Source organism: Procambarus clarkii, chromosome 22, assembly GCF_040958095.1.
Source record: "Procambarus clarkii isolate CNS0578487 chromosome 22, FALCON_Pclarkii_2.0, whole genome shotgun sequence".
Lineage (NCBI taxonomy): Eukaryota > Metazoa > Arthropoda > Malacostraca > Decapoda > Cambaridae > Procambarus > Procambarus clarkii.
Window position 1 is genome coordinate 13,328,828 of NC_091171.1, and position 23,365 is coordinate 13,352,192.

At 49.5% G+C, this 23,365-nt stretch overlaps 1 protein-coding gene across 4 annotated transcripts in view; it reads right to left on the reverse strand.

Moving 5' to 3' along the window:
- The window catches only part of LOC123757514 (angiopoietin-4), a 40,165-nt gene that overhangs the window by 16,589 nt on the left and 211 nt on the right, over positions 1-23,365 (reverse strand). For 2 of the 4 annotated variants that reach the window (XM_045741223.2, XM_069329460.1), the window contains exons 2-8: positions 22,951-23,104; positions 17,860-17,974; positions 13,062-13,175; positions 8,138-8,273; positions 7,880-7,972; positions 4,310-4,381; positions 1,134-1,300 (exon numbers count right to left, since the gene is read on the reverse strand). In XM_045741223.2, coding sequence (XP_045597179.1) covers positions 1,134-1,300; positions 4,310-4,381; positions 7,880-7,972; positions 8,138-8,273; positions 13,062-13,175; positions 17,860-17,974; positions 22,951-23,061 — 808 coding nt within the window. In that variant the 5' untranslated portion in view covers positions 23,062-23,104. The remainder of the gene's footprint in view (positions 1-1,133; positions 1,301-4,309; positions 4,382-7,879; positions 7,973-8,137; positions 8,274-13,061; positions 13,176-17,859; positions 17,975-22,950; positions 23,105-23,365) is intronic. The other 2 variants (XM_069329459.1, XM_045741230.2) reach the window with 2 other exon arrangements.

The window sequence follows — 23,365 nt, forward strand, 5'->3', positions numbered from 1 at the left end:
AGACTATTTTACAGGAACTTCTTTTCCACAGCTCATAAAACAGAGGAAAGGGTCCTGAAAGATATTGTTAATAGAAACGTTATCCCTACAGACAAAAATCAGAGGATACAACTGACCATTTACTATAAAACCAGAAAAACGGCCAGCCTACTCATGAGAAACTCTCCAGACACAAAGCAGAACGCTTTAAAAGAGACTAACGTTGTCTATGCCTTCAAATGCCCACTTGGGGACTGTAAGCTCCAAAAAACCCAGTATATAGGCAAGACAACAACATCTCTTTTTAGGCGTTTAACGATGCATAAACAACAGGGCTCCATTAAGGAACATATAATCTCTTCCCACAACTAAACCATAGCCAGAGAAATCCTAGTAAACAACACAGAAATCATCGATAGCAGGCGGCTTGACGTTTGCGAGGCACTACACATTAAGAAGTCAACACCACCAATCAACAGCCAATTAATGCACAACTACATTCTACCCACCTCAAGACTCCGCTCCAATATAGAAGCATCAAGAAATATGGACCAATAGGCTTTCTACAATCACTTCCATTTCAATACCCATTGTTTCGTGTTCTGTCTTGTGTTGATGAAATTAATACCCTATTAATGCCACCTCTTGTTCTGTCTTGTGTTGATGAAATTAATACCCTATTAATGCCACCTCACCCCATCCACCTCACTCAAATGTAGATATAAACGAAACCAGGAGATGTGTAAGTTCTATTCAGTTGTGTATTTGTAAACTAAAAGTCTTTGAAAATGTAATAAGTTTTACGAAACGCGCTCGTGTCGCGTCAGACTAGAAATAAAAATGAATTTTGGAGAATTGATTTTTGATTTACCTCCAACAGTGAAAAGAAATGTACGAAAGATTGAGAAAATTCGTGTTAGAATTATTAATCTTACTTATTCGGTCATATTTAATAATATATGTCTACAGGAAAGACTGCTACCAAAATATACTAATATATATATATATATATATATATATATATATAATAGTCATTTTTTTCTTTTTAACCCTTGTAAAGTTATTAATATGTGGTAATGGTTGTAAAGCTGTTCTGATGTTGCCTTAATAACACTAAGAGTTACCGAAGTAGTGAGGTTGAGGAGAGGACCTACCCAGCCAGTACTCGCCAGAGGCGTTGCCGAAGCCCTCCCGGTAGTCGCTCCACGTGCGGTTGAAGTTTTCATGCTTGGTGAGGTTGTTCCTGGCCAGGAACACCGTCCAGCCGCCCCCGTCGGTCTCCATGTCGCACCACACCTCCACAGGCCTGGTGCAGCGGCAGCTATCGTCCAGGACGTCGGAGGCATTACATGTGTTAATGGTGACCAGACCACACACTACAAGGTGAAGGGACGACGACGTTTTGGACCGTCCTGGACTATTCTCAAGTCGATTGTGAGAATGGTCGACTTGAGAATGGTCCAGGACGGACCGAAACGTCGTCGTCCCTTCACCTTCTAGTGTGTGGTCTGGTCAACATACTTTAGCCACGTTATTGTGACTAATCGCCTGCACGTGTGTTATCAACGACGATGCCCGTGTTTGTGAGGTCGGTTGCTGACCCCCGCCAGAACACACGGTATCACGTGTTCTCTTAAATAGTTTTATTAAATAATTCACTAAGACTTCCCAAGCTAATGCTATAAACGAGGGAGGAGTAAGCGAGATACTCGCTGAAAATATGATAAAATATTGATCCTATAAATGTTTCTTGACCCTGGTATTATATATATATTACAAATATTGAAGATTATAAATGCCCTCATGATCCTAAACTTTCAATGTAAGTATCAGAAGGCAGCAAGCCGGGGACACTATGTAGCACCATTATGTCTTTACTGGTAATAATGTGTGCATGATGTTGAAGACGTGTACCTACAAGTCCAGCACGGTGCCCAACGTCACTGTCTCAAGCAACCCAAATCCTAGGAATAATGAAACGAATCTTTGACTTCAGGGAAAAGAAGGTAAATATAAAAGTATAAATCTCTGGTGCGTTGGGTTATTGTACCCAAGCCTGGAGACCTCGTCTTCAGAAACACACAGCTGCTTCGGAGAAAGTTCAACACCAGGCAACAAAAATCCTTCGTGAAGGGAGTCGACCCTGGTGCCAGAAATGATTGATAGCCTCCTGACTAAATATTGTAAGCCAGACGTGACACGGATCTTCTCACTGAAACTTTTAATATACTAACACAAAAATGGAGGAGATTGATCCAGACAAGTGGTTCAAAAGGTCAGATGTAACACAAACAAGGAGCAAAGGTTTCAAGCTCAACAAGCCAGAGTGTTGGACTGAGAACAGATGATGATCTTCACCCACAGGGCTGAAAACAGGGTTCACCCATGGAGCCGCCTACCCGCCCAAATTGTAAATACCAAAACTGCTGAATTTTAAAATCATTAGGACAAATGGGGGAAACCTTTGACAAGCTGCCGGCTTCCTGTCATTATCGAGGCCACTAGATAGTGATGTGTTCCAACTGTGTACTGTACTCACTCCACATGTGTTCCAACTGTGTACTGTACTCACTCCACATGTGTTCCAACTGTGTACTGTACTCACTCCACATGTGTTCCAACTGTGTACTGTACTCACTCCACATGTGTTCCAACTGTGTACTGTACTCACTCCACATGTGTTCCAACTGTGTACTGTACTCACTCCACATGTGTTCCAACTGTGTACAGTACTCACTCCACATGTGTTCCAACTGTGTACTGTACTCACTCCACATGTGTTCCAACTGTGTACTGTACTCACTCCACATGTGTTCCGTGTACAGTACTCACTCCACATGTGTTCCAACTGTGTAGTGTACTCACTCCACATGTGTTCCAACTGTGTACTGTACTCACACCACATGTGTTCCAACTGTGTACTGTACTCACTCCACATGTGTTCCAACTGTGTACAGTACTCACTCCACATGTGTTCCAACTGTGTACTGTACTCACTCCACATGTGTTCCAACTGTGTACTGTACTCACTCCACATGTGTTCCAACTGTGTACTGTACTCACTCCACATGTGTTCCAACTGTGTACTGTACTCACTCCACATGTGTTCCAACTGTGTACTGTACTCACTCCACATGTGTTCCAACTGTGTACAGTACTCACTCCACATGTGTTCCAACTGTGTACTGTACTCCCTCCACATGTGTTCCAACTGTGCTTTGCTGTATCTGGTACTAGAAATGGGGGGAGGGGTACCCGGCGGTAGCCTGTTTCTCTCTCCCTTCTTCCCTTCCATTCTCCCACCTCCTTCTCCTCTCCCATTCTCCATTCCTCCCACTCACAGTTACAGCCCCGCTCCTTTGCCAGGTAAGACCACTACGGGCTCACCATAGCCCGTGCTACTTACAACTTTTTGTTCCCAGTAGCTGACTCTTAAACAACCACCACCCTCCCACTCTGCCATATTCCCTGTCTCCCACTCTGCCTCGCTCCATCTCTCACCCTCCCTCCTCCTTCCTTCTCTCTGTTCTCCCCCTCCCTCCTCCTCCGCTCCCTCCCACTATAAAGCTTGGTGTTTCCTCATGAAAATGACCTTTCCTTTCCTAACCCCCTCCTGCTTCCTGTCCAAGGGGGGGGAGGGGGGGTAGAACATGCTAATCATGTTGTAGTTTGTTGATTAAAATGAATCAACAATTACGATGTTGAATCAACGTCGATAACATCCAAAACATCAGTTGGAAAACACTATGGACAATGAACTCACATTTCAGACCTCAGAGTTTTATGGGGCAAAGTTTGTGTGGCTGTGACACGAATGGTACCGGCTACCTTGGTCAAAATTAGCTTCAGTGCCAAAAGTAATATTCAATGTGAAATGCATCATATTTTTTCATTTAAATATATATCAGAGCCCCTCGTAATATGCTGCGACCCATCCTTTTATTTAGACAGTACCTATTGTGACAGTCGTAAATAGTCACGAATTCGTAGTTCTCAGCTTTAAGTAGTATACTGACTAGTAGGGATTTTTTAAAATAAATGAAGCTAAAACACACACTTAAGCACACTTGTGTACTATGTTAGGCCTCAGATATCCTCTATTATGTCTAGGGAAATTAGGATAGGTTAGTTTAATTTGTCTAAGGTACACAAGAAATTTTTTTGGTTTGCCCAACTCAATAGTGCCGATTTCTACTTAATAATTTTGTTGTAGGTTGGTATATATACTATGATCGTTACTATAAGTACCACCAAAAGAGGAAGATGGGCGGGGATATCGGTGTTAAAAAATAAAGAACTGACTTGAATAGCGAGTTGGAGAAGGACGTACCTGAAGGGGTAGATCTTGTAGACCCCGCTGGTGGTGTGGCCCAGCTGGAGGTAGTCGGCGCAGTCCACCGGCCTGCAGCACACGGGTCACCACACACGGGTCATCATCACACGGGTCATCATCACACGGGTCATCATCACACGGGTCATCATCACACGGGTCATCATCACACGGGTCATCATCACACGGGTCATCATCACACGGGTCATCATCACACGGGTCATCATCACACGGGTCACCACACACGGGTCACCACACACGGGTCACCACACACGGGTCACCACAAAGTTTACCAATACATTATTAGGAAATATAGTCAACATAGAACATATATTACACACTATATCAAGGAACAAAAACGAAGACAGTAATATCCTAACCTGTCTCGGCCCTAGCTATAATCTATAGGCTTAACATAGTGCATATATGAACTATATTATGACTATGTTACGTATATATGTTAGCCCATCCTTCTAAAATTATACTATTTATAACATGTATTTGATCAAACGTACAAAAATGTACTGTTGGAGACCAAAAAGTTGACATTTTGTACTACTGAATGAGCCCAAGTGACGCTAAAAGGTACTGAAGTAACCAAATAACAAAGCCTAATTTCAGTCTCTAATAAGCAGTCTCTGTGGCGCAGTGGTAAGATACTCGCTTGGCGTTTCGCAAGCGCCTTGCCTTGGGTTCGAATCCTGGCCGGGGAGGATTGACCGGGCGCCAATCCTTAACTGTAGCCTCTGTTCACCCAGCAGTGAATGGGTACCTGGTTGTTAAACGATTCGGCGGGTCGCATTCCGGGGAAATTAGGGTTAAGGACCTGCCCGAAACGCTACGCGTACTAGTGGCTTTACAAGAATGTAACTCTTGTATGCAATTGTCCAATGAAACCCCTAGGCCTAATATACGCTGTCTCAAGTGTATTATAGTACACACGTGTGGGTGTGTACTACACTAGGCCTCGGAGTGGTTATGTTTCGTGTTTACTTCCCGTACTCGCTACACAATTAGTAGTAAACACGCGAACATTGTTTGCTGCAACAGTCGCTATTTGTACGTTCCACCACAGACTGGTGGATCAAGACAGTATCATCATCCAGGAGGATGGGCTGACCTTGTTGTAATATGAGCATCCACACCACACATTACATTGGTGTAATATATATATATATATATATATATATATATATATATATATATATATATATATATATATATATATATATATATATATATATAATATATATATATATAATATATATATATATATATATATATATATATGTCGTACCTAGTAGCCAGAACGCACTTCTCGGCCTACTATGCAAGGCCCGATTTGCCTAATAAGCCAAGTTTTCCTGAATTAATATATTTTCTCTAATTTTTTTTCTTATGAAATGATAAATCTAACCATTTCATTATGTACGAGGTCAATTTTTTTTTATTGGAGTTTGAATTAACGTAGATATATGACCAAACCTAACCAACCCTACCTAACCTAACCTAACCTATCTTTATAGGTTAGGTTAGGTTAGGTAGCGGAAAAAGTTAGGTTAGGTTAGGTAGGTTAGGTAGTCGAAAAACAATTAATTCATGAAAACTTGGCTTATTAGGCAAATTGGGCCTTGCATAGTAGGCTGAGAAGTGACTTCTGGCTACTAGGTAGCCAGAACTCTACTAGGTAGCTACTAGGCGTTTTTTGAAAAACAGCGCCATTTGTTGCACATAATAGCAACATGCACGCTATACTAAATATGTCACGAATACCATTTCAGTGTTTCCGATTGCATTGATAAATTTTATTTTCATAGATTTCGATTTATTATATTTTTATTGAATTATTTAGTGTGACATTGTGTTGGAATTGAGCTGTGTTGTTTACCATACCGTTCATTTCGTAAGTATAAGTATAGATGCCACACCTGTGACAGGTAAAACTATACTTATCAACTTATCAACTGGGTGCCAAGTCATGTGGGAATAATAAGAAATGACATTGCAAACGAAGCTGCAAAACTTGCAACTAAGAGAAGAAATGTAGACATTTACATACCACAGAGTTTATCACAGATTAAGAAAGTAATTAGAAACAGAGCAATGCAAAAGATGTACAGTGACCACAACACAGCAGTTGCAACATCAGGATCTGCGGGTTGGTGCAAGAATTCAACCTACTATGAACCACTTAGTTTGATGAAAGGGAACAATAGAACAACAGAAGTACACTTACATCGCATCAGGCTTGGATACTCATGTGCAGGGAAAATAGGCTTACAGGTTCCGGAAGATGAGAGGAAATGTCAACACTGTGGAGAAATGCCCGACACACCACTGGAACATTATCTAACACAGTGCACAGTTACAGCCACAACAGACCACTGGAACATTATCTAACACAGTGCACAGTTACAGCCACAACAGACCACTGGAACATTATCTAACACATTGCACAGTTACAAACCCACTAAGATTTCAAATTAGATTCAACAGAGCAGACGAAGTTGTTAAACACATGGGACATCATCTTACTGAAGCGACCATACGAGTCATAAATACTCATACTCCGCCCAAGTAAAACAGAAACAAGCAACACTTAGTGGGCCAGCCAGAGGCTTAGGGCCCGCGCATGAATATCCCTGGAATAAAAATATCAGGGGAATTGACAGGGTGGACAAAGACAAACTCTTCAGCACGGGTGGAACACGAACAAGGGGACACAGGTGGAAACTTAGTACCCAAATCAGCCACAGAGACATTAGAAATAATTTTTTCAGTGTCAGAGTAGTTAGTAAATGGAATGCATTAGGAAGTGATGTGGTGGAGGCTGACTCCATACACAGTTTCAAATGTAGATATGATAGAGCCCAGTAGGCTCAGGAATCTGTACACCAGTTGATTGACAGTTGAGAGGCGGGACCAAAGAGCCAAAGCTCAACCCCCGCAAGCACAAATAGGCGAGTACACACACATCCCCATGAAGCAGCCCGTAGCAGCTGTCTACCTCCCAGATACCTATTTACAGCTAGGTGAACAGAGGCATTAGGGTGAAAGAAACTTTGTCCATTTGTTTCCTCTTCCGGTAATCGAACCCGGAAGTCGAATTCGGGGTTTGGACTACGATCCCCGAGCGCTGTCCACTCAGCCGCGAGGCCCCCTCTTTTGTGTGTGTGTGTGTGTGTGTGGGCAATCCATCCTCCTGTTTAGAGAGTACCTATTGTGACAGTCGTCAATAGTGAGAATTCGTACGTTCTTACACTTTAGTAGTATACTGACTAGTAAGGAATTCATTGAAAATAAATGAAGTTAAAACACAAACTTACATATTCCTAGGCCCAGTGTAGCACACATTACTCCTCAGAGATCGTGCATTACGCCCAGGAAGGTTAGGCTAGTTCAGTTTTAAAAAGCAACACAAGTAAAAAATAGTTTTCCGGTTTGTCCGACTCAATAGTTCAGATTTCAACGTTCTCATGTTGCTGTAGGTCGGTATATACACTCTGGTCCTCATCGCTACTGTAAGTACCACCAAAACAGGAGAATTGAGAAAAAGCGTGGAGTACTGACCTGAATCTGGCAGCGAAGAGGTTAGGATTCCTGGGCGGGGAGCGGCCAGCGGGCGCCAGGCCGCTCGACGGAGCCTCCAGAGGAAAGTCTAACCTGGAGGGAGTGGGGGGCGGGGGTCAGAGGTCATGGTGGGGGCGACAATCACACTGTGATTATATCAATAATCAGAGATATGTATGATCAATATATTCGTGATATATTTTCAAGTCAGTAACTGAGGTAGATATGTCTACCAAGTCTACCGTTGGGAGGAGGTACCTGTTGGAGGTGTCGCGGGTGTGTCTGGTGTACTGGTCCGCGGCGCCCAGCTCCACCAGCCCCACCCGGAGCTGTATCATCTGCAGCAGCAGGCTGGCCTTCTCTGCCTCCAGGCGCTCCACCCGCTCCATTAGCTCTGTCACAACACTGAGACTGTCACAACACTGGTGACTGTCACAACACTGGTGACTGTCACAACACTGGTGACTGTCACAACACTGGTGACTGTCACAACACTGGTGACTGTCACAACACTGGGACTGTCACAACACTGGGACTGTCACAACACTGAGACTGTCACAACACTGGTGACTGTCACAACACTGGTGACTGTCACAACACTGGGACTGTCACAACACTGAGGACTGTCACAACACTGAGACTGTCACAACACTGGTGACTGTCACAACACTGGTGACTGTCACAACACTTGGACTGTCACAACACTGAGACTGTCACAACACTGGTGACTGTCACAACACTGGTGACTGTCACAACACTGGTGACTGTCACAACACTGGGACTGTCACAACACTGAGGACTGTCACAACACTGAGACTGTCACAACACTGGTGACTGTCACAACACTGGTGACTGTCACAACACTGGGACTGTCACAACACTGGTGACTGTCACAACACACCGGGGACTGTCACAACACACCGGGGACTGTCACAACACACCGGGGACTGTCACAACACACCGGGGACTGTCACAACACACCGGGGACTGTCACAACACACCGGGGACTGTCACAACACACCGGGGACTGTCACAACACTGGTGACTGTCACAACACTGGGACTGTCACAACACTGGGACTGTCACAACACTGGGACAGTCACAACACTGGGACTGTCACAACACTGAGGACTGTCACAACACTGGGACTGTCACAACACTGGTGACTGTCACAACACTGGTGACTGTCACAACACTGGTGACTGTCACAACACACCGGGGACTGTCACAACACTGAGGACTGTCACAACACTGGGACTGTCACAACACTGGTGACTGTCACAACACACCGGGGACTGTCACAACACACCGGGGACTGTCACAACACTGGTGACTGTCACAACACTGGGACTGTCACAACACTGGGACTGTCACAACACTGAGGACTGTCACAACACTGAGGACTGTCACAACACTGAGGACTGTCACAACACTGAGGACTGTCACAACACAGGACTGTCACAACACACCGGGGACTGTCACAACACACCGGGGACTGTCACAACACACCGGGGACTGTCACAACACACTGGGGACTGTCACAACACACCGGGGACTGTCACAACACACCGGGGACTGTCACAACACACCGGGGACTGTCACAACACACCGGGGACTGTCACAACACACCGGGGACTGTCACAACACACCGGGGACTGTCACAACACACCGGGGACTGTCACAACACACCGGGGACTGTCACAACACACCGGGGACTGTCACAACACACCGGGGACTGTCACAACACACCGGGGACTGTCACAACACACCGGGGACTGTCACAACACACCGGGGACTGTCACAACACACCGGGGACTGTCACAACACACCGGGGACTGTCACAACACACCGGGGACTGTCACAACACACCGGGGACTGTCACAACACACCGGGGACTGTCACAACACACCGGGGACTGTCACAACACACCGGGGACTGTCACAACACACCGGGGACTGTCACAACACACCGGGGACTGTCACAACACACCGGGGACTGTCACAACACACCGGGGACTGTCACAACACACCGGGGACTGTCACAACACACCGGGGACTGTCACAACACACCGGGGACTGTCACAACACACCGGGGACTGTCACAACACACCGGGGACTGTCACAACACACCGGGGACTGTCACAACACACCGGGGACTGTCACAACACACCGGGGACTGTCACAACACACCGGGGACTGTCACAACACACCGGGGACTGTCACAACACACCGGGGACTGTCACAACACACCGGGGACTGTCACAACACACCGGGGACTGTCACAACACACCGGGGACTGTCACAACACACCGGGGACTGTCACAACACACCGGGGACTGTCACAACACACCGGGGACTGTCACAACACACCGGGGACTGTCACAACACACCGGGGACTGTCACAACACACCGGGGACTGTCACAACACACCGGGGGACTGTCACAACACACCGGGGGACTGTCACAACACACCGGGGGACTGTCACAACACCCCGGGGGACTGTCACAACACCCCGGGGGACTGTCACAACACACCGGGGACTGTCACAACACACCGGGGACTGTCACAACACACCGGGGACTGTCACAACACACCGGGGACTGTCACAACACACCGGGGACTGTCACAACACACTGGGGACTGTCACAACACACCGGGGACTGTCACAACACACCGGGGACTGTCACAACACACCGGGGACTGTCACAACACACCGGGGACTGTCACAACACACCGGGGACTGTCACAACACACCGGGGACTGTCACAACACACTGGGGACTGTCACAACACACTGGTGACTGTCACAACACACTGGTGACTGTCACAACACACTGGTGACTGTCACAACACACCGGGGACTGTCACAACACACCGGGGACTGTCACAACACACCGGGGACTGTCACAACACACCGGGGACTGTCACAACACACCGGGGACTGTCACAACACACCGGGGACTGTCACAACACACCGGGGACTCACAACACACTGGGGACTCACAACACACCGGGGACTGTCACAACACACCGGGGACTGTCACAACACACCGGGGACTGTCACAACACACCGGGGACTGTCACAACACTGGTGACTGTCACAACACACCGGGGACTGTCACAACACACCGGGGACTGTCACAACACACCGGGGACTGTCACAACACACCGGGGACTGTCACAACACACCGGGGACTGTCACAACACACCGGGGACTGTCACAACACACCGGGGACTGTCACAACACACCGGGGACTGTCACAACACACCGGGGACTGTCACAACACACCGGGGACTGTCACAACACACCGGGGACTGTCACAACACACCGGGGACTGTCACAACACACCGGGGACTGTCACAACACACCGGGGACTGTCACAACACACCGGGGACTGTCACAACACACCGGGGACTGTCACAACTCTTGTCGTAAAATATATTTAAAGTCGTTTATATCTTCATTTATATCAAATATGATGGAGCGTTTGACACGAGATTGGTACCATTGTGGTGGTGGTATGATGGTACTCTGGGGGGTGGTACCATTGTGGCGGTGGTGGTATGATGGTACTCTGGGGGAGGTACCATTGTGGTAGTGGTGGTATGATGGTATTCTGGGGGGTGGTACCATTGTGGTGGTGGTGGTATGATGGTACTCTGGGGGGTGGTACCATTGTGGTGGTGGTGGTATGATGGTACTCTGGGGGGTGGTACCATTGTGGTGGTGGTGGTATGATGGTACTCTGGGGGGTGTTACCATTGTGGTGGTTGTTGTATGATGGTACTCTGGGGGTGGTACCATTGTGGTGGTGGTTGTATGATGGTACTCTGGGGGTGGTACCATTGTGGTGGTGGTGATATGATGGTACTCTGGAAGGTGGTACCATTGTGGTGGTGGTGTTATAATGGTATTCTGGGGGGGTGGTACTATGTTACTATCCATCTATCTATATCCCTCTTCCAGTCTATATGATTTTAAATCTATCCATCCAACTATCTATGCATCTATCTTTCTGTCCATCCATCTATCCCTCAGTCTATCCATCTCTCATAAAAAATGTCCACCATTTCTGTGTGAGTGAGTGGAGTGATCAGTGTGAAATATAAACAAAAGGAATTGTCACTTATTTACTTAGAAAAAAAGGCGAGGCTTAAAAAAAACTAGGGAGCTGTTGGAGGATTCTGTTTTATGCCGCTACGGGCAAATTATGAATAGCAAGAAATTTTTTAATTATCCAAAAATCAATGAATGACGGTGTATATTACTGTAAGAGAAAAAATCTTTCTTGAGATGTTTATTTTCAAAATATTTAGGTGTGCAGCCGGCGGGCAGTGCCAAAAATCGTGGTGGAGATCTTGATGTGACCCTGGCACGCTGTTCCTTTTTAAATTATGGCGACCCCGACTAGCCTATGTTCATCCCGCACCCCAGGCCATTCTCTCTGTCAATTTGGGCCAGCCTGGCCCCAAGTGTCTGGCCTCCAACGTTGGACAAACAGACATTATCTCTTGTATAGAGTTGATGTCTAATTTGAATTAATGTTAATTTACTGATAGTGCCCTACCAGCTCGCAACTAACTGTGTTATGGGCTGGAGACAGCTGCATCTTCATAGTTTTGACACTAAGCATATTTAATAAATACGGGAAACGTACACAGGCGAGTAAAGGTGTAATGACGTACGTCAGACAAGTTAACACGGGCGTGAAACTGTACCTATGTTTAGCGTGTTACGAAGGGTGTAGAGTTGTGTACAAGTATGCCAGGTGAGTTACGAAGGGTGTAAAGGTGTGTACAAGTATGCCAGGTGAGTTACGAAGGGTGTAAAGGTGTGTACAAGTATGCCAGGTGAGTTACGAAGGGTGTAAAGGTGTGTACAAGTATGCCAGGTGAGTTACGAAGGGTGTAGAGGTGTGTACAAGTATGCCAGGTGAGTCATGAAGGGTGTAAAGGTGTGTACAAGTATGCCAGGTGAGTCATGAAGGGTGTAAAGGTGTGTACAAGTATGCCAGGTGAGTCATGAAGGGTGTAAAGGTGTGTACAAGTATGCCAGGTGAGTCATGAAGGGTGTATAGGGGTGTATACAAAATATAAATACAAGAAGATATATATATCTAAATATAAAACAAAAAGGAGGAGAAGCGTGTTACAAGGAAGGTGGCGTGTAGTGGGGTTGTTACCTTGGTTGTGGGAGTGTAGGGAGACGCACTGAGTTAGCACCAGGGAGAGCACCGGGTCGCTGGTGGGGTCGAGCTGGTCCACGTCCACCATGTTGCCTCGATGGCGCTGCTTCTCTGAGGACAAAGTCAGCCTCTGGTCTTACCACCCTCCCAACTCTCGCCTCAATGGGTCTTGGCGGACCACCGCAGCATTAATATATTAAATTTCTGTATAAAGTTACGCATAAGTTAGGTATTTAAGTTCTGTTGGCGATTATTTATATTAATTAGGAACCCGTTCTCAGACCAAGTCCATGCCATCCAGCGGTCGACCCCAAAGACACATTCATAAATTTTAACATGCTGTACATTCAAAACAGGGTTTTTCTCAAATATAAATTAATATTGTGATATATTAGCATATTGTGCATATTTAGGCATTAGGTAGGTTAGGTGTTTAGGTTCTGTTGGCGATTATTGGTATTTGTAGTACGTGGGTGAAGCATTTATAGTGTTGTGGTTGGGACAAAATTCGTCAGTGACGCACTTGTTCCGGAAGTGTTCGAACAAAATAAGTTGTGAGTCGTGTGTAAACCTTTTTTTCATTCATAAACAGCTGGGGTTGGCGGGTGCATGGAATTCTTTTGGGTCTTTGTTTGGAGGACGGGCTGGAGTCAACCCGTCCTCGCATACAAAGATCACAGCTCGTTAATCCAGCTGCCAAACCCCGTTTTTTAATAAAAAAGAATCAGTTTACACACACGATTCACAGCTGCAACCCGTCCTCACACATTGGCTGGTTAAAATTGGTGGGTGAAGCATTTACAGCGTTGTGGTTCGAACAGAGGACGTGAGCGAAGCAATTGTTCCGGAAGTGTTCGGACATCATCAGTTGTGAGTCGTGTGTAAACCGCTTTTCATTCATAAACGGAGTTTGGCGGCTGGATTAACGACCTTGGATCCTTATGTGAGGACGGGCTGTACAACTGCTGTCGTCCGAACACTTCCGGAACAAATGCTTCGCTCATGTCCTCTGTTCGAACCACAATTCTATAAATGCTTCACTCACGTACTTCAAATACAAAAATCGCCGACAGAACCTGGACACATAACTTAACCTACGCCTAATTATACATACAATTTTTATGTATAATATTAATTTATATATGAGAACAAACCAATTTTTAATACACAGTATGTTAAAGTTGATGAATGTGTCTGCGGAGGACGGCCGCTGCTTTAACCAGCCTAGTGTGAGGACGGGTTGAACAGTGATCGTTAGCGTGCTAGAGACCGTGCCGCGGGGCTCTTGAACCCCGGAACCACCGCAAGGTAACCGCTAGTGGAGTATGATTCTTAGAGGTGGTTAACATTGAGGGATTGAGAAGTTTCTTCAAGGTACAGAGAGCTCTAATGTCTTAACCTTAGTTTATTATATAACTATCTGGGAATATAGAAACACACTGGGGTCGGCGCTGCTTTCCTCACGTGAAGACAAAGGGTGAGCTTAAGCCAGACTGGACCAGCAGCGTAGCGGCCTGAAGTGTGTTAATTAACAATACAGGAGAGAGCACGGTGTAGGTGTGGCCCGGGCCAGAGCACGGTGTAGGTGTGGCCCGGGCCAGAGCACGGTGTAGGTGTGGCCCGGGCCAGAGCACAGTGTAGGTGTGGCCCGGGCCAGAGCACGGTGTAGGTGTGGCCCGGATCAGAGCACGGTGTAGGTGTGGCCCGGGCCAGAGCACGGTGTAGGTGTGGCCCGGGTCAGAGCACGGTGTAGGTGTGGCCCGGGTCAGAGCACGGTGTAGGTGTGGCCCGGGCACACCTCTGCTGGTGTAGAAGTGAGCACACCTTGTTCCTTCACTGCAGAGGCAATCAGTGGGAAGGGGAACTGTACCTTGTCCCAACAGATAGTCTAATAGGAAAACATCTCTGGACATTTAGCTGTGTGTGAACATTCTTATGGTCTGGTAAGGCACCTGTTGTTGGGTATGTGATTGTTTAAGTTATTAATGGTTGAGAATGTAATCATGTAAGGTGCCTTAAGTAGAGCATTTGATCGAATATGATAGGCGCACCTGTGGCCATATAAGGTACCTGTGGCCATATAAGGTACCTGTGGCCATATAAGGTACCTGTGGCCATATAAGGTACCTGTGGCCATATAAGGTACCTGGGGGACCATATAAGGTACCTGGGGGACCATATAAGGTACCTGGGGGACCATATAAGGTACCTGGGGGGCCATATAAGGTACCTGGGGGACCATATAAGGTACCTGTGGCCACATAAGGTACCTGTGGCCACATACGGTACCTGTGGCCATATAAGGTACCTGTGGCCACATAAGGTACCTGTGGCCATATAAGGTACCTGTGGCCACATAAGGTACCTGTGGCCATATAAGGTACCTGTGGCCATATAAGGTACCTGTGGCCATATAAGGTACCTGTGGCCATATAAGGTACCTGTGGCCACATAAGGTACCTGTGGCCACATAAGGTACCTGTGGCCATATAAGGTACCTGTGGCCATATAAGGTACCTGTGGCCATATAAGGTACCTGTGGCCACATAAGGTACCTGTGGCCACATAAGGTACCTGTGGCCATATAAGGTACCTGGGGACCATATAAGGTACCTGTGGCCATATAAGGTACCTGTGGCCATATAAGGTACCTGTGGCCATATAAGGTACCTGTGGCCACATAAGGTACCTGTGGCCATATAAGGTACCTGTGGCCATATAAGGTACCTGTGGCCATATAAGGTACCTGTGGCCATATAAGGTACCTGTGGCCACATAAGGTACCTGTGGCCACATAAGGTACCTGTGGCCACATAAGGTACCTGTGGCCATATAAGGTACCTGTGGCCATATAAGGTACCTGTGGCCATATAAGGTACCTGTGGCCACATAAGGTACCTGTGGCCATATAAGGTACCTGGGGACCATATAAGGTACCTGTGGCCATATAAGGTACCTGTGGCCATATAAGGTACCTGTGGCCATATAAGGTACCTGTGGCCATAAAGGTACCTGTGGCCATATAAGGTACCTGGGGGCCATATAAGGTACCTGGGGGCCATATAAGGTACCTGTGGCCATATAAGGTACCTGGGGGACCATATAAGGTACCTGGGGCCACATAAGGTACCTGGGGGCCATATAAGGTACCTGGGGGCCATATAAGGTACCTGGGGGCCATATAAGGTACCTGGGGGCCATATAAGGTACCTGTGGCCATATAAGGTACCTGGGGGCCATATAAGGTACCTGGGGGCCATATAAGGTACCTGGGGGCCATATAAGGTACCTGGGGGCCATATAAGGTACCTGGGGGGCCATATAGGGTACCTGGGGGGCCATATAGGGTACCTGGGGGGCCATATAAGGTACCTGGGGGGCCATATAAGGTACCTGGGGGGCCATATAAGGTACCTGGGGGGCCATATAAGGTACCTGGGGGGCCATATAAGGTACCTGGGGGCCATATAAGGTACCTGGGGGGCCATATAAGGTACCTGGGGGGCCATATAAGGTACCTGGGAGCCATGTAAGGTACCTGGGCGCCATATAAGGTGCCTGGGGGCCATATAAGGTGCCTGGGGGGCCATATAAGGTGTCTGGGGGGCCATATAAGGTGTCTGGGGGGCCATGTAAGGTACCTGTGGCCATATAAGGTACCTGGGGGCCATATAAGGAACCTGGGCGCCATATAAGGTACCTGGGGGCCATATAAGGTATCTGGGGGCCATATAAGGTACCTGGGGGCCATATAGGGTACCTGGGGGGCCATATAAGGTACCTGGGGGACCATATAAGGTACCTGGGGGGCCATATAAGGTACCTGGGGGACCATATAAGGTACCTGGGGGGCCATATAAGGTACCTGGGGGGCCATATAAGGTACCTGGGGGGCCATGTAAGGTACCTGGGGGCCATGTAAGGTACCTGGGGGCCATGTAAGGTACCTGGGGGCCATATAAGGTACCTGGGGGCCATATAAGGTACCTGGGGGCCATGTAAGGTACCTGGGGGCCATGTAAGGTACCTGGGGGGCCATGTAAGGTACCTGGGGGGCCATGTAAGGTGCCTGGGGGACCATATAAGGTACCTGGGGGGCCATGTAAGGTGCCTGGGGGACCATATAAGGTACCTGGGGGCCATATAAGGTGCCTGGGGGACCATATAAGGTACCTGGGGGGCCATATAAGGTACCTGGGGGGTCATATAAGGTACCTGGGGGACCATATAACGTACGTGGGGGACCATATAAGGTACCTGGGGGGCCATATAAGGTACCTGGGGGGCCATATAAGGTACCTGGGGGGCCATATAAGGTACCTGGGGGACCATATAACGTACCTGGGGGACCATATAAGGTACCTGGGGGGCCATATAAGGTACCTGGGGGGCCATATAACGTACCTGGGGGACCATATAAGGTACCTGGGGGGCCATATAAGGTACCTGGGGGGCCATATAAGGTACCTGGGGGCCATATAAGGTACCTGGGGGACCATATAAGGTACCTGGGGGACCATATAAGGTACCTGGGGGGCCATATAAGGTACCTGGGGGGCCATATAAGGTACCTGGGGGACCATATAACGTACCTGCGGGACCATATAAGGTACCTGGGGGCCATATAAGGTACCTGGGGGACCATATAAGGTACCTGGGGGACCATATAAGGTATCTGGGGGACCATATAAGGTACCTGGGGGACCATATAAGGTACCTGGGGGCCATATAAGGTACCTGGGGGACCATATAAGGTACCTGGGGGGCCATATAAGTGTAGAGGTGGAAAGCTTACCTTGCATGAGCGTGGTATTGTTGTCCTTGCAGGCGGGCAGGTCGGGGCACACCTTGCACAGCGACTCCGCTGCCTCCGCCGAGGGGCCCAAGCTCCCGGCCCCGCCTCCCGGCACCTGCGCGCACACAGGCACCTCCATCAGTGGTCACACACTCTCACTGTGCCCAAACTGACCCGCATGTCACCTTACATTCACTCGGTGGATGTCTTGGCATTAGACCTCACATATGTATGTGCGTTCATGTACATATACAGTATATGTATTTTTCTAAGAATATACTTAGTTATGGTTGAATATAATATTCATAAATTAATTGGATAAACACCCCACACTTGTGAAATTTATGTGAGGAATTTACACCAAGTCTTTCACACTCTCCCGATCAGTGCTTTGTCATGGTGTGAGTGTGTGGTCAGGACCAGACTTACATCTCAACGTTTAATGAGGCTGTTATCTTGTTGGTTTAAGAGTCGGCTACTGGGAACGAAAAGTTGCAAGTAGCACGGGCTATGGTGAGCCCGTAGTGGACTTACCTGGCACAGGAGCGGGGCTGTAACTTGGCTGTTAGCCTGGGTCGTCATCTTGTCCTTCTGAACCACCTGACCAGGTCACCACTAGTCCCGCCTCCGAAGACTTGGTGTAAATTCCTTACATAAATCTCACAAATACACAAGTGTGGGTTGTTATCCCATGTTGTTATGTGTGCGAGAAGACTTTACAGTTACTAATTCATAAATGAATGATAAGTTTCATGTCAGAAAAAAATTAAGGGTGATCAAAGTAAGCAATAAACAAAGAGTGATCAAAGATTTTTTTAATTGAAATCCTAGCAAGAAGACGGAGGGGGGGGGGGGGTTGACTTTGGGGAGGGGGGGTTATGGGCCCAGAGGGGAGTAGGGGTTATGGACCCAGAGGGGAGTAGGCACACCCGGGATTTTACTAATGCAACACAAGCTGGGAGAGGAGGAGGGGGGGGGGGGGGGATAGGGATTTATCGTGAGGGAACTCTTCCCACTCTCCTGCAGGTCTGCGGATAATTCAGGTCTTGGTTGTGTTATTGTGACAGATCCCCGCGTGGGCCCTGGACCTCTGGCGTGGGCCCTGGACCTCTGGCGTGGGCCCTGGACCTCTGGCGTGGGCCCTGGACCTCTGGCGTGGGCCCTGGACCTCTGGCGTGGGCCCTGGACCTCTGGCATGGGCCCTGGACCTCTGGCGTGGGCCCTGGACCTCTGGCGTGGGCCCTGGACCTCTGGCGTGGGCCCTGGACCTCTGGCGTGGGCCCTGGACCTCTGGCGTGGGCCCCTGGACCTCTGGCGTGGGCCCTGGACATCTGGCGTGGGCCCTGGACCTCTGGCGTGGGCCCTGGACCTCTGGCGTGGGCCCTGGACCTCAGGCGTGGGCCCTGGACCTCAGGCGTGGGCCCTGGACCTCAGGCGTGGGCCCTGGACCTCTGGTGTGGGCCCTGGACCTCTGGCGTGGGCCCTGGACCTCTGGTGTGGGCCCTGGACCTCTGGCGTGGGCCCTGGACCTCTGGTGTGGGCCTCTGGACCTCTGGCGTGGGCCCTGGACCTCTGGCGTGGGCCCTGGACCTCTGGCGTGGGCCCTGGACCTCTGGCGTGGGCCCTGGACCTCTGGCGTGGGCCCTGGACCTCTGGCGTGGGCCCTGGACCTCTGGTGTGGGCCTCTGGACCTCTGGCGTGGGCCCTGGACCTCTGGCGTGGGCCCTGGACCTCTGGCGTGGGCCCTGGACCTCTGGCGTGGGCCCTGGACCTCTGGCGTGGGCCCTGGACCTCTGGCGTGGGCCCTGGACCTCTGGTGTGGGCCTCTGGACCTCTGGCGTGGGCCCTGGACCTCTGGCGTGGGCCCTGGACCTCTGGCGTGGGCCCTGGACCTCTGGCGTGGGCCCTGGACCTCTGGCGTGGGCCCCTGGACCTCTGGCGTGGGCCCTGGACATCTGGCGTGGGCCCTGGACCTCTGGCGTGGGCCCTGGACCTCTGGCGTGGGCCCTGGACCTCAGGCGTGGGCCCTGGACCTCAGGCGTGGGCCCTGGACCTCAGGCGTGGGCCCTGGACCTCTGGTGTGGGCCCTGGACCTCTGGTGTGGGCCCTGGACCTCTGGTGTGGGCCCTGGACCTCTGGCGTGGGCCCTGGACCTCTGGCGTGGGCCCTAGACCTCTGGCGTGGGCCCCTGGACCTCTGGCGTGGGCCCTGGACCTCTGGCGTGGGCCCTGGACCTCTGGCGTGGGCCCTGGACCTCTGGCGTGGGCCCTGGACCTCAGGTGCGGGCCCTGGACCTCAGGTGCGGGCCCTGGACCTCTGGCATGGGCCCTGGACCTCTGGCGTGGGCCCTGGACCTCTGGTGTGGGCCCTGGACCTCTGGTGTGGGCCCTGGACCTCTGGTGTGGGCCCTGGACCTCTGGTGTGGGCCCTGGACCTCTGGTGTGGGCCCTGGACCTCTGGTGTGGGCCCTGGACCTCTGGCGTGGGCCCCTGGACCTCTGGCGTGGGCCCCTGGACCTCTGGCGTGGGCCCCTGGACCTCTGGTGTGGACCCTGGACCTCAGGCGTGGGCCCTGGACCTCTGGTGTGGGCCCTGGACCTCTGGCGTGGCCCCTGGACCTCTGGCGTGGGCCCCTGGACCTCTGGCGTGGGCCCTGGACCTCAGGCGTGGGCCCTGGACCTCTGGCGTGGGCCCCTGGACCTCTGGCGTGGGCCCCTGGACTTATGGTGTGGACCCTGGACCTCTGGCGTGGGCCCTGGACCTCAGGTGCGAGCCCTGGACCTCTGGTGCGGGCCCTGGACCTCTGGCATGGGCCCTGGACCTCAGGTGCGGGCCCTGGACCTCAGGTGCGGGCCCTGGACCTCTGGCATGGGCCCTAGACCTCTGGAGTGGGCCCTGGACCTCTGGTGTGGGCCCTGGACCTCTGGTGTGGGCCCTGGACCTCTGGTGTGGGCCCTGGACCTCTGGTGTGGGCCCTGGACCTCTGGTGTGGGCCCTGGACCTCTGGTGTGGGCCCTGGACCTCTGGTGTGGGCCCTGGACCTCTGGTGTGGGCCCTGGACCTCTGGTGTGGGCCCTGGACCTCAGGTGTGGGCCCTGGACCTTAGGTGTGGGCCCTGGACCTCTGGTGCGGGCCCTGGACCTCTGGTGCGGGCCCTGTACCTCTGGTGTGGGCCCTGGACCTCAGGCGTGGGCCCTGGACCTCAGGTGCGTTCCCTGGACCTCTGGTGTGGGCCCTGGACCTCAGGTGCGGGCCCTGGACCTCAGGTGCGGGCCCTGGACCTCAGGGGCCAGATTCACGAAAGCACTTACGCAAACACTTACGAACCTGTACATCTTTTCTCAATCTTTGGCGACTTTGTTTCCAATTATTAAACAGTTAATGAGCTCCGAAGCACCAGGAGGCTGTTTATAACAATATCAACAGTTGAATGGGAAGTTTTCATGCTTGTAAACTGTTTAATAAATGTAAACAAAGCCGTCAAAGACTGAGGAAAGATGTACACGTTCGTAAGTACTTGCGTAAGTGCTTTCGTGAATCTGGCCCCAGGTGCGGGCCCTGGACCTCAGGTGCGGGCCCTGGACCTCTGGTGCGGGCCCTGGACCTCAGGTGCGGGCCCTGGACCTCAGGTGCGGGCCCTGGACCTCAGGTGCGGGCCCTGGACCTCAGGTGCGGGCCCTGGACCTCAGGTGCGGGCCCTGGACCTCAGGTGCGGGCCCTGGACCTCTTTCTGTCTTAGCAAGGAAACTCGAGGTCTATTGTAAGTATACGTATAGTGAGTTTGTTTATTAATGTGTATTTTATGTATACTAGTGTGTGCGTTCATATTAAGCAGCTAGTTCACACGTACAAGGTTTACATTCCCGCTCAGGACGGAGACGTTTGAGCACGTTTCGTTTCACCTGACGCCTCTGTTCACCTAGAAATAAATAGGCACACGGGAGTTAATCAATTATTGTGGGTTTCATCGTGGAGAAGATGAGTAGTTGGCCTGTGTGTGACCCCCACAAGTCTTAAGAGACCATTCCCTGGTGGCGCAGTGGTAACAATCGCTCAAAGCTTCGTCATCGATTTCGTTCAGGTTCGTATCCTGACCGGGGAGGGTTGACTTGGCTACCTAACTGTTCGTCACCCAGCAGTGATTGGGTACCTGGTTGTCAACCGATTGGCTGGTTGTGTTCCAGGGAAAGCTAGTGGGGATAAGGCTCACCATGAGCTGTGGGAAGGACCAGCTCTCGTACGGTAGCAGGAGTCAGCAGGCGTGTCTTCCTGCGCCACTTGTCAGTACAAACAATCTAAGAAAAATATGTGCTTATGTTTTCCAGTATGTAGCTTTATGGATAATTTTATGTGGGTGTATGAATTCCACAATGTTATTATTATTAGTTAAAATTTGTGTCTATGACTAACAATATTTTTTTGTATTCTGCGATGCCACATATGAGGCTTAATTTATGTATACTGTTATGTGTTTTAATGTTTTTCAATATGTGGCATTTAGGCATTCTGGAATATGTATTAAAAGATGTATATGTTTATACATATACCGGTATAGATTACGATTGCGAGGTATTGGCACGACAGTATATATAATATACAGGTATTGAGCGGCACACACACAGACGAGGCTGATACAGGTAATCCCTCGGCTTTGAAACTCCTCTAATATTGAGAGATTGAAAAGTTCCATTTACAATGTAAATAGTTTTTATCTCTTCGTCTTTATAGACTCAGGGACCGAGGCTCTAAAAACGAAAATAGAACACGAAACAATGAATATAAATATGGATAAGTTTGAAAGCAAGAAAGAATTGTGAAAATATTGGTTTGGAAATAAGGGTTGTTGACTTTATGGAACCAATTACCGGGTAACTTGTTGGAGTGTTTCAAGTGTAGGTTAGACATGCTTATGAATGCGTTGGGTGGATATAAATATGAACTGCCTCGTATGGGTTAATAAGCCTTCGGCAGTTTTATTTATCCTTATGACTGGCTGTCTGTGACTAATTGACCAGAATATATGTATGTGTATACATGATGTGTATGCTTATACTGTGTGTGTGTGTGTGTGTGTAGGTGAGAGAGTTCTTACCGCGGTGGTATTTGTGGCAAAGGCAGCCATGCTGGCAACGGTGGTTAGCATGGCAGCCATGCTGGCAGCAGTGGTGAGCATGGCAGCCATGCTGGCAGCAGTGGTGAGCATGGCGACCACACTGGCTGTCCACACCCTGGACCTGGTCGCTAGCCTGGGAGAAGATGAGGGAGACACATTAGTAGCCTTCTACCTGTGAAATTATTAAATACCAAACTTAAATCAATTTAAATTTAAATAAATTAAACTTAAATTTATTCAAAACTTAAATACCAAACACAATCAGGCCTATTTCATTAACTCTAAATGTTCTCAAACTAGGCTGGCGACGTAATCTGGTGTATAATTTTAAACGTAATGCAGAACGTTCTTTTAAATATCTATTTTCAGAGTTTCTTAGCACTGTAGCAGAAGA